Here is a 12,609-nt window from a genome sequence, read left to right on the forward strand (position 1 = left end):
AAGCAGCTACTTGGGTAGCAGAGTGGTTGTGGAGTGCACATCATGATTTTTTAGTCTATGAGGTAATTTGAGGTACTCTGATGAACACTTGCCAGCTGATACACAGCAAAGGAAGTGAGATTGCATTCAGAGGAAAGACACTTTGATTGTCAAAATTTTACCAGTAAATTGTCAAAGTATTTGCAACAAAATTCTCAAATTTACTGCCCTCCAGAAAAGTTATTGTCTCAAATTATTCTTGGGACCGAGTCATGGAATGTATATCGGAAAGACAGATTAGGGACTATAGGAGGAGGAGTGTTCATTGCAGTTGACAAAAATATTGTCCGTATTGAGGTCAAAGTTGAGAGTGTAGGTGTAGGTGAAATCAAGTTAATTGTTGGATGTTTTTACTGGTCACCTGATTCCACTGTGACAGTTGTCACAGTAAGTCTGCAGTCAGTAGCGCATAATCACCCAGATCATGCAATTCTAGTTGGAGGCGACTTTAACCTGTCAAGTATAGACTGTGATGTCTGTGGATTCAGTGCAGGGTGTACAGAAAGGCTGTCGTGCAAAGTACTTTTGAACATAGTTTTCTGAAAACTATCGTGAGCAGCTATTTTGGCAGCCCACCTGCTATGGAAATGTCTTAGACCTTGTAGCTACAAACAAGCCAGACCATATAAAAATGTTGGTATAGAAATGGGAATTAGTGATCATGATATCATTATAACAACTATGATTACATGTTAATAAATTAGCCAAGAGGGCTAGGAGAGTGTTTCTGCTAGAAAGAGCAGATAAGCAGTTGGTAGCATCTCACTTACAGAGAAATGGGCAGACAAATAGCATCACTTACTTTCAGTAAGATAGACAAAGAAAAATCATGGGCAAAGTAGATTGTAAGTTGTGGTCTGGAGTGTTACGTGCCTACTAAGTGCATAAAGGATGGAAAAGACTCACCAACATTTAACAATGAAATTTGGAAAATTCCATGGAAGCAGAGGTTGTTGCAGTGTCAGTTCAAAAGAGAACGCACTTATGACAAACAAAGGTTGGTAGAGATCAGAGTGTCTATGAAAAGATATATGTGAGAAGCTTGCGACAACTGTCACGGTCATACCTTAGCAGCAGATTTGGCAGAGAGCCAAAGAAAGTTCTGGTCCTATGTAACATCACTAAGCGGGTCTAAGGCTTCCATCCAGTCCTTGTTGACCAATCTTGTGTGGTAGTTAAAGATAGCAAAACTAAAGATTTTATATTTTGTGTTCAAGAAATCATTCATGTAGGAGAACTGTACAAACATACCATATTTGACCACCAGACAGACTTCTGTATGGATGGCAAGGTAATAAACATCCCTGGCACAGTTAAACAGCTGAAAGATTTGAAAGCAAGTAAGTTACCAGTCTGGATGGAATACCAATTCGGTTTTATATAGAGTACCTAGCTTGAATTTATCACGAATGTCTCACCCAGCATGAAGTCTGAAGTGACTGGAAAAAAGCGCAGGTGACTCCCATGTATAAGAAGAGCAAAAGAACGGACCCACAAAATTGCAGACCAACATCCCTCACTTTGGTTTGCTGCAGAATCCTTGAACATAATAAATTTTCTTGAGACTGAGAAGCTTGTGTCCATTAGTCAGCACCATTTTAGAAAGCATCACACATATGAAACTCTGCTTGACCTTCTGTCACATGATATAGGTGTAAAGTATGGATGAACAGTGATAGACAGATTCCATATATCTGGATTTCTGGAAAGCATTTGACACGGTGCCCCACTGCAGGCTGTTAATGAATATACCAGCACATGGAATAGCTTCACAGATATGTGAGTGGCATGAAGACTTTTTAAGTAATAGACCCCAGTATGTTGTCCTTGGCAGCAAATGTTCATCAGAGATGAGGCTATGGACAGGAGTGCCCCAGGGAAGTGTGACAGGATGACTGTTGTTATCTAAATACATAAATGATCTGTTGGTCAGGGTGGGCAGTAATCTGCTGCTGTTTGCTGATGATGCTTTGGTGGACAGTAATGTGTCAAAGTTGAGTGACAGTAGGAAGATAAGAGATGACTTAGAAAGAATTTCTAGTTGGTGTGATGAATGGCACCAATCTCTAAATGTAGAAAAATGTAAGTTAATGCATTTGAGTAGAAAAAACAAACCTGTAATGTTTGGATACTACATTAGTAGTGTCCTGCTTGACACAGTCATGTCATTTGGATATCTGGATGTAACGTTGCAAAGCAATATGAAAAGGAACAAGTATGTGAAGACTGTTGTAAGTCAACTTTGGTTTAGTTGGATAATGTGAGGAAAGTGTGGTTCATCTGTAAAGGAGATCGCATATAAGATGCTGGCGTGACCTATTCTTGAGTACTGCTTGAGTGTTTGGGACCCGTACTTGATTGGATTAAAGGGAGACATTGAAGCAGTTCAGAGGCGGGCTGCTAGATTTCGAACGGGCAGGTTCGAACAACACTTACGTGATACAGAGATGCTTCGTGAACTCAAATGGGAATTCTTGGAGGAAAGGTGGTGATCTTTTTGAGGAACATGACAGAAAATGTAGAGAACCGGTTTTTGAAGCTGACTGCCGAGTCAATGTACATTGCCTGTAAGGATCATGAAGATAAGATACAAGAAATTAGGTATTATACAGAGACACATAGACAATTGTTTTTCTTTCCCTCTATTTGCAAGTGGAGCAGGAAAGGAAATGACTGGTAGTGGTTCAGGGTACCCTCTGCCAAGTGCCATATGGTGGCTTGCAGAGCATTTGTGTAGGTGTAGATGTAGATGCTACTGCATGGCTGCCACCTTAAATTTATGTTAATTAGCAGTAGCTGTAACTTTTTGTGTTAAACAGTCAGCAGATTTATAGACATTCAGGTCATTTCATGCTTGTGAACATGTCTTATTACCAAAACAGGGCATGAGAGTATAATTAAACATAAAATGAACTTTTCTGCTTATTTCCACCCAGACTGCTTAATGGTCATTTCTGATTTCTTTTAATCCACTGGAAAAAAAAGAAAATGTTCAATGCGAAGTTATCTTATTGCTCATTTGTTAGTACTTGCTGCTTGTTAAAGACTGAACATAAACACCAGTTTAATTCAGACATGTGCATTTTAAAACTTTTGCTCTATTTGAAAATTGGGATAAGGTTAAAAAAAATCATTGCATTTTTGTTGTGTTATTGTTAATATCAGTTTACATTTTTTATTTTTCAGCTAAAAGGATTGTCAAAAAAAACAGCAAAATATCAGACAGAAGATATTTTGAACAAATTAGATCTTGTCAAGAAAAAGCATTGTTTACCATCACAGTTGTCAGGAGGGATGAAACGAAAGTTGTCACTTGGTGTTGCTCTGTCAGGTGATGCAAAGGTGAGTCCTGAGTATATTAATTTTGCATTGTACCTCACTGGAGATCGAGTTCAAAATAAGATAACATATGGAAACCCTTTCAATTTATTTACGTAAAAGATCTACTTACCAAGCAGTGGCAGAACACACACACAAGAGGAGGAGGTTATAATAGGGCAAGCTCTTGGAGCCAGTGGCACCTCATTCAGCCAGAGGAGTTGAAGGGGAAGGAAGAGGGGTGGAGGAGGCAGACAGGACTTTAAGCATCATGAAACATGGATACATTACTGTTCTCCTGAGACCAAACAACAATCTAAACAATGGGTTACCAAGGGAGAATATGCACCAAAAAAGGTGAAGACCATTCCTTTGGCCAGAAAGGTTATGGCGACTGTCTTTTGGGATTCGCAAGGGATAATCCTCATCGACTATCTGGAAAATAGTAAAAATATTACTGGTGCTTATTAATCATAGATATTGGACTGTTTCAAAACCGAGCTGCAAGAAAAATGCTGGTGATTGGAAAAAAAAAAGAAAAAAGAAAAAAAGAAAAAGGTCCTTTTGCATCACGACAATGCACCAGCACACACCTCAGCAGTTGTGGTCACAAAATTAATGGAAATAGGATTCCATCTCATTTCACATTCCCCCTATTGTCCAGACTTGGCTCCCTCGGACTACTATCTGTTCCCCAATTTGAAGAAATGGCTGGCAGGACAAAGATTTCATTCAAACGAGGTGGTGATTGCTGCAACTAATAGCTATTTTGCAGACTTGGACAATTCCTATTATTCGGAAGGGATCAACAAATTGGAACAGCATTGGATGAAGTGTAGAAGTCTAAAAGGAGACTATGTCAAAAAATAAAAAAGGTTTACCCCAAACACGTAAGTAATTTTTATTTTTGCACGGACTTTTCAAACGCCCCTCGTATACCGTGTTTCACACCTATTGTGCCTTAGCTCCTTGAAATTATTCTACAATATTTAGATGTTCATTCTCTTTCAACAGCTAACAAATACTGTTCAAAGGGACAAGGTTGGACACCTTAGAATCTTTCATGTGGTGCACAAAGAAATTTTATAATGAGCATCATTAGGATCAGACAAGAAGCCTGCCAGTGGTGAAAACTTGAGTCAAATTCAGATGGAGACCTTTTTTATACTTCATAAACTCTTTTACTTATGACTGGGGGAAGTCCTGGTATATGAATTCTTTCTCAAGCTAGAATGTGCTCATGCTGTCTCTCTCTCTCTCTCTCTCTCTCTCTCTCTCTCTCTCTCTCTCTCTCTCTCTCCATGTTAACTAGGTGCCCAAAATTCTTGGGCAACAAAGTCACTTTTTTGGTCTCAGGTTTATTTTCATATCAAAAACAAACTTGTATTTACGCTGAAGTATCAAATAAACTGGTATCGGCATGCATATTCAAATACAGAGATATGTAAAAAGGTAGAATATGGCACTGCAGTCGACAATGCCTATATAAGACAGCAAGTGTGTGGCACAGTTGTTAGATCAGTTACTGCTGCTGCAATGGTGGGTTATCAAGATTTAAGTGAGTTTGAATGTGATGTAATAGTTAGTGCACGAGCGAAGGGACATGGCATCTCTGAGGTAGTGATGAAGTGGGAATTTTCCCTTATGACCTTCTCACGACTGTACTGTGAATTTCAGGACTCTGGTAAAATATCAAATCTCTGGCATCGCTACGGCCGGAAAGAGATTCTGCAAGAGCAGGACCAATGACGACTGAAAAGAATCTTCAAAGTGACCGAAGTGTAGCCCATCTGCAAATAGCTGCATATTTCAGTGCTGGGCCATCGAGTTTCAGCACATGAACCGTTCAACAAAAAATCATTGATATGGGCTTTTGGAGCTGAAGTTCTGCGTATGAGTTCTTGATAACTGCATTACACAAAGCTTTATGCCTCGCCTGGGCCCGTCGACACCAGCATTGAATTGTTGATGACATGTTGCCTGGTTGGATGAGTCTTGTTTCAGATTGTATGGAGTGGATGGATGTGTACGGGTATGGAGAATCCATGGACCCTGCATGTCAGCTGGGGATTGTTCAAGCTGGTGGAGGTTATGTAATGATGTGGGGTGTGTGCAGTTGGAATGATGTGGGACCACTGATAAGTCTAGAAATGACTCTGACAGGTAACACGTACATAAGCATCCTGTCTGATCACCTGCATCCATTCATGTCCATTGTGCATTCCGACAGACGTAGGCAATTCCAGCAGGACAATGCCACACCACACACATCCAGAATTGCTACAGAGTGGCTCCAGGAACACTCTTCTGAGGTTAAACACTTCCGCTGGCCACCAAACTCTCCAGACATGAACATTATTGAGCATATCTGGGATTCCTTGCAGTTCAGAAGAAATCTCCACCCCTTCGTACTATTACGGATTTATGGGCAGCTCTGCAGGATTCACTGTGTTGCCCTGCAGCTCTACTGCAGACATTAGTGCCACATCGTGTTGCGGCACTTCTGCGTGCTCGTGGGGTCCCTGCATGATATTAAGCAGGTGTACCAGTATTATTGGCACTTCAGTGTAAAAGGATATAAGCATTTCTATGTCAAACGTTATCATGGAAAGATATTTCTTGTATTTTGGCGAATGGTAGCACTATTATTTCGGCATGTTAATTATTCTGTGAAGATTATAACTTATTGTAGATCCAAATTCTATAACTTGTTTTAGGAAACCAGTCAACTTTTAATCGTAACCTTCAAAATTACTGTTTTAAACAATGAGTGTATTTGTATTTTGATTATTGTAAGGTATGTAAGGACAGGTGGCAGCAGATCTAGCATGGTGAGTATTGTCTCAGGTTTTGTAGGGTCAGCATTATGTCATCTGTGTTGTGTGAATAAACAAGTAACTAATTGCATTTTTGTTTTGACCACATCATTTAGGCAATTTGCTTAACTTGATGAGTCTGTCATGACACATGGAGAGCCCAAGTTTTCTTGCAGTTGAAAATTATTTCAGCAAAGAGATACACAACTCAGATTATGAATTTTCAGAAACACCAAGTTAGGCATCTAGCTTCGGTAGCCATGAAAGATGGTTAAGTTATAATTTGATTGGAGTTGCTGTTATAAGATAGATATGTTACAGCAGTCACCATGGCATGTGAGTATAGAAAGATATATGTTCTATTGGCAGCTTGGAGCAACTTGCGTAATGGCTGCCCCTCATGAGCAAGTAAGATTAATTGTATTTGGGTTGGCAATTGTAGTTGCCAAATGTGTAACAGCAGAGCATCGAAAGTGATACTGGGATCAATCATTCCGTTCAAAAGTCTCCAGAATTCTGATGGTGTCTTGTCACCACATCTCTCATGGTACAGAGTTAGTGTTAGTCCTTGATCTACAAGCTGTGTGAAATGCAAAATAGTGCCATCTTGCGAGTGTTGCAGGTGTCGTCCATAATACACCACCCCCCACCCCCCAAAAAAGAAAAAAAAACCATATGAAATGATCGCATAATGTCATTGTATAGTAAAAAATCTATACTCACCAAGTGGTGGCAGAACACACACATAAAAGAAGGTTGTAACCAGGCAAGATTTTGGAGCCTGTGACTCCGTTTTCAGGCAGAAGGACTGAAGGGAAGGAAGAGGGGTGAAGGAAAAGGACTGGAGTGATTTAGGAAAATGGGTAGCTTTTTGGAAAAATCGTCCAGAAGAGCACGTCAGGGGAGACTTACTGGCCAGGATGAGAAGGAAATACAATGTTGGGGCTTGAAGGAAATACAATGTTGGGGCTTGCACTGGGCAAAATTTGAAAACTTGAAAGCTTGAAGGTGGGACACAAGGTTATATGCAAGATAGAGATTATTGCTAAAACATCATGTACTAGTTAATAAGAGTGAAAATCCAAGTGCTGCATGTAACAGGGGTAGGAGGGGGGCAGCAAAAAATACAGGTAAGAAAATGAAAGATGTAGAAAACTCAGAGTGAATACAGGAGTAGTTAGTGCAAAAAAAATTGTAAGACAGAAGAAAATAATGTAAGTTACGGCCAGGACATGTAGTGCTAGTTCCCACCTGTGGAGTTGTGAGCAACTGTTGCCTGGGGAAAGAATCCAGATGGCGTGCATGGTGAAACAGGCACCGAGGTAATGATTATCATGTTATAGAACATGCTTTCCAACAGGATATTGTGTGTTGCCAGTATACACTCCCTGCCTGTACCCATTGGAAATGCCGTGTGCCTAGGGCCTCCGGTCGGGTAGACCATTCGCCTGCTGCAAGTCTTTAGAGTTGATGCCACTTCGGTGACTTGCGTGTCGATGGGGATGAAATGATGATAAGGACAACACAATGCCGAGTCCTTGAGCGGAGAAAATCTCCAACCCAGCCGGGAATCAAACCTGGGCTGTTAGGCATGACATTCCATTGCACTGACCACTCAGCTACCATGGGAGGACGAGTATGCCCATTCATCCTTACTGATAATTTGGTGGTAGTCATGCCAATGTAAAAGGCAAACAGTGTTTATATAACAGCTGGTATGTGTCGTGTCGTTCTCACAGGTGGCTCTCCCTTTGATAGTATGTGTTTCACCAGTTGCAGGGCCGGTAAGGAGGTGGGTAGGAGGGTGCATAGGGCAAGTCTTGCAGTGGGACAGTCACTGGGGGGGGAGGAGCTGCAGGGTAGGGAGATGGGTGGAGAAGGAGCATAGGGTCTGAGAAGAATGTTGCAGAGATTGGAATGGCGATGAAAAGCTATGTTTTATCCTGGTCTGGAACATATTAATCAGCCACCTTGACAAGGCCATGACTTCCTAAAATCGTACCCTGAAATGAGATACATTCTGTTAGGAGTTTTGCCTGCCACACCTAGAATAGCTTTTTTTTTGCCCACCCAATCTCCTCAACATTATTGTCAGACCCTATGCTCATTCTGCATTCGTATCCCTAACCCATGGCTCCTACCCCAGTGACTGTCCCCACTGGCAAGACTTGCCTTAAACACCCTCATACCACCACCTATACCAGCCCTGTAACAGGCAAACATATACTATCAAAGGGAGAGCCACCTGTGAAATGACACATCATATACCAGCTGTTATGTAAACACTGTTCGGTCTTTCACATCAGCATGACTACCACCAAATTATCAGTTACGATGAATGGGCAGAGGCAGAGGCAGAGGCAGAGGGTGTATATTGGCAACACACAATATCCTGTTGGAGAACATGTTATACAACATGACAGTCATGGCCTCTGTGCCCGTTTCACCATGCGTCATTTGGATTCTTCCCCCAGACACAAGTTTCTCACAACTGCACATGTGGAAACTGGCACTACAACATGTCTTTGTTTCACAGCACACACCTGGCCATAATGTAAGTTAATTTCTCCTGTCTCAGCATTTCTTCACAGTAACTAATCCTTTCTTTAGTCTGTTTTACTTTTCTACGTCTTTCATTTTCTTACCTGTTTATTTTTTGCTGTCCCCTTCCCACCTCTGTTATTTACAATGCACTTAGTGTTTTACTCTTATTAACTCATACACAGTGTTTTAGCAGTAATCTCTGTCTTGCATATTACCTTGTCTTCCAATTTTACGCTATCAGGTTTTCAAATCTTGTCCAGTGCAGTTCCGAACAATGTCTTTCCATCTCATTCCATCCTTATGTCTTCCCTGACCTGTGATTCTGGGTGACTTTTCTGAAATCCACCCCTTTTCCGTAGACCTCTCTAGTCCTTTCACCCTCTTTTTTTTTTTCCATTCAACTTTTTGCCTGAAGAAGGAGCCACTAGCTCCGAAAGCTTGCCTAATTATAACCTTCTTTTATGTGTGTGTCCTGCCACTGCTTGGTGAGTAGATTTCTTATCTGTCCAGTTACATTATATTGTAAAAAATTGATTGTTTTTGTTGTTACATGAAATGATTACATTTACATATCAATAGCACAAGCAGTTCTGAGGTACTAGGTATCGACCCATGCCAAAACACCCATATTAGTACATGGTGTAACCTCAGTGGACAGTAATGGAGGTGCAGACTCGGGCATCCAATTGATTGTACAGGTGGTAAATACTTTTGTGGGATAAGTTATGCCATGCCCGCTCAACCTATTCATGTAGTTCTGTAAAAGTTGTTGGTTGACGAGTTGTAGGAGTCACTTCTCGTCCCTTCATATCTCACATGTGCTCAGTTGTAGACAAGTCTGGAGATTGTGCTGACCAGGGAAGTTGGAGCATGTCTTGCAGAGCATGTTGAGTTTCAAGTGCAGTCTGTGGGTGAGCATTATCCTGTTGGAACAATACATCACCTTTCTGTTGCAACAATGGCAAAAGAATGGATCTGACAACATTTTGGATGTACCGAGCACTGGTTAGCGTCACCTCCAGAAACACCATAGGTGCACGATAGTTATAGCTTATCGCACCCCAGACCATAAGGACGAATGCACTCTAAGAGACAGCACTCGTCAGGTCTACATTATATGTGCAAACGATCATCACTTGTGTGTAGGCAGAAACTGCTTTCAGTGCTGAGACCAAGATGCATCATTCCATCTTCTCCAAGCAATCTTCTGACAGCAAGAGTTGTGCCAACTTGTGTGGAAATTCTCTGAAAGGACCATCGTGGCACTCAGAAGGCCACAATTTGTCTGTCAGTTGGCAGTGGGAAGCACAAGTGTGTGTCTGTGACATGGTTGCTTGCTTGATTCACATGTTTGCATCATTCTGAGCCTAATGGCTGTGAGCATTCTCAGTTAGAGTAGACACATATGGCATCTGGTAGCTATGCCACTATGCCGTCTGTTGACGGATGGTGTAGAAACCACTCAGTACATTTACTAACCCCCAGGTGATGTATGCCATCATCGGGTCAAAAATCGTTGTCATCTTTCTAGGTGTACTACTTTTTTCCCGTCAGAGTATAATATCTGACACCATTGATGTAGCACATTCATTGAGATCAATGATCACTAAGATCAACTGTTCAAAAATGTCACCATGCAAACCAAATTTCTAGTTGATTGGGTGCAAATGGCAGGGCCAAAATTTACAAATGCGATGTGGGAGGACCACGAGAGCTGAAGAGTGGATGATCTATTGCTCTCATAAGTAGTACTCCTGTGGGTGAAAGGACCAGGAGCATGTTTACATTGCGTTTGATGGCACGCAAGTCTGTTGTATAGCTACACGAAGCACTGTTCTGTGACTGCATCTCAGTGTTCAGTGTTGCAACTGACGTGGTTGAAACCGTAATTTTCAAAGGTGGATCGCTACGTGCTGCAAAATGTGATGGTTGCAGCACAGGAGACGGGTACTGCAGAATCTTGACCTTGCTCTTAATGTCCTGGATGATGCCATCAATAGTGTGCAAGAGGTTATGTGCAATAGTAATGACTGTACATATCCACATGCATCGCAGCAGATAACCTATCCTTGCGAGCACAGTTTCTTCCTTTGGTTCACCAGTTATGTAAGGACACTGTGTTCTACATATAAAACACTTACACTGAATTATGGTGTAATAGATTCCACTTTATTGAACACAGATATGAATAACAGATGGCACATTGGCAAACAATGCAGAACAGGCAGGAATAAAGAACATGAGAGATTAAAAATATGCTGCACTTGTTTGGTACAGCCCTGACACTGGTTACGATCGCTTTTCGCTTGCTGTGTTATGAGATAAGGCAAACCTACATTTGCATTTGTAGACTTACAGAAAGCTTTAGACAATGTTGACTGGAATACTCTCTTTCAAATTCTGAAGGTGGCAGGGGTAAAATACATGGAGCAAAAGGCTATTTACAATTTGTACAGAAACCAGATGGCAGAGATAAGAGTCGAGGGGCATGAAAGGGAAGCAGTGGTTGCGAAGGGAGTGAGACAGGGTTGTAACCTATCCTTGATGTTATTCAATCTGTATATTGAGCAAGCAGTAAAGGAAACAAAAGAAAAATTTGAAGTAGGAATTAAAATCCATGGAGAAGAAAGAAAAACTGAGGTTCGCCGATGACATTGTAATTCTGTCAGAGACAGCAAAGGACTTGGAAGAGCAGTTGAATGGAATGGACAGTGTCTTGAAAGGAGGATATCAGATGAACATCAACAAAAGCAAAACGAGGATAATGGAATGTAGTCGAATTAAGTCAGGTGATGCTGAGGAATTAGATAAGGAAATGAGACACTTAAAGTAGTATATGAGTTTTGCTATTTGGGGTGCAAAATAACTGATGATGGTTGAAATAGAGAGGATATAAAATGTAGACTGGCTACAGCAAGGAAAGCTTTTTTGAAGAAGAGAAATTTGTTAACAATGAGTATAGATTTAAGTGTCAGGAAGTCGTTTCTGAAAGTATTTGTATGGAGTGTGGCCATGTATGGAAGTGAAACGTGAACAATAAATAGTTTTGTCAAGAAGAGAATAGAAGTTTCTAAAGTTGGTATTACAGAAGGACGCTGAAGATTAGATGGGTAGATCACATACCTAATGAGGAGGTACTGAATAGAATTAGAAAGAAAAGAAATTTGTAGCACACCTTGACTAGAAGAAGGGATCAGTTGGTAGGACATGTGCTGAGGCACAAGGAATCACCAATTTAGTATTGGAGGGCAGTGTGTAGGGTAAAAATCATAGAGGGAGACGAAGAGATGAATACACTAACCAGATTCAGAAGGATGTAGGTTGCAGTAGGTACTGGGAGATGAAGCTTGCACAGGATAGAGTAGCATGGAGAGCTGCACCAAACCAGTCTTTGGACAGAAGACCACAACAACAACAACAACAACAACAACAACATGTCATTGGATAGACCATAAGCACGCACTTTTTGGAGCAAGCGACAGTGTGGAACTGAGTCGAATGCCTTTCGAAAGTCGAGAAATATGGTATCAACCTGGGAGCCGGTATCTAGAGCATGTTGTGTATCATGCACAAAGAGGGCCAGCTGTGTCTCGCATGACCACTGTTTCCTGTAACCATGCTGGTTTCTGCAGATGAGCTTCTCAGAGTCTAGATAAGTCAACGTCTGAGTACAAAATATGTTCCACGATTCTACAACAAATCTATGTCAGTGAAATTGGCTGGTTATTATGTGCATCCAAATTTCTACCCTTTTCATAGATTGCTATGACCTGGGCCTTCTTCCAATCCCGTGGAACTTTCTGCTGTTCTAATGATCTCTGATAGATGATGGATAAGAATGGTGCTATATTTGTAGCACAGTCAACATATAATCTTATGGGGATACTGTCTT

At 41.1% G+C, this 12,609-nt stretch overlaps 1 protein-coding gene across 1 annotated transcript in view; it reads left to right on the plus strand.

Moving 5' to 3' along the window:
• LOC126475260 (phospholipid-transporting ATPase ABCA1-like) overlaps positions 1-12,609 on the plus strand; it is a 407,094-nt gene that overhangs the window by 174,753 nt on the left and 219,732 nt on the right. The window contains exon 11 of the mRNA XM_050102975.1: positions 3,226-3,381. Within this exon, the coding sequence (XP_049958932.1) occupies positions 3,226-3,381 (156 nt within the window). The remainder of the gene's footprint in view (positions 1-3,225; positions 3,382-12,609) is intronic.

Source organism: Schistocerca serialis, chromosome 4, assembly GCF_023864345.2.
Source record: "Schistocerca serialis cubense isolate TAMUIC-IGC-003099 chromosome 4, iqSchSeri2.2, whole genome shotgun sequence".
In the NCBI taxonomy this organism is placed as follows: Eukaryota; Metazoa; Arthropoda; class Insecta; order Orthoptera; family Acrididae; genus Schistocerca; species Schistocerca serialis.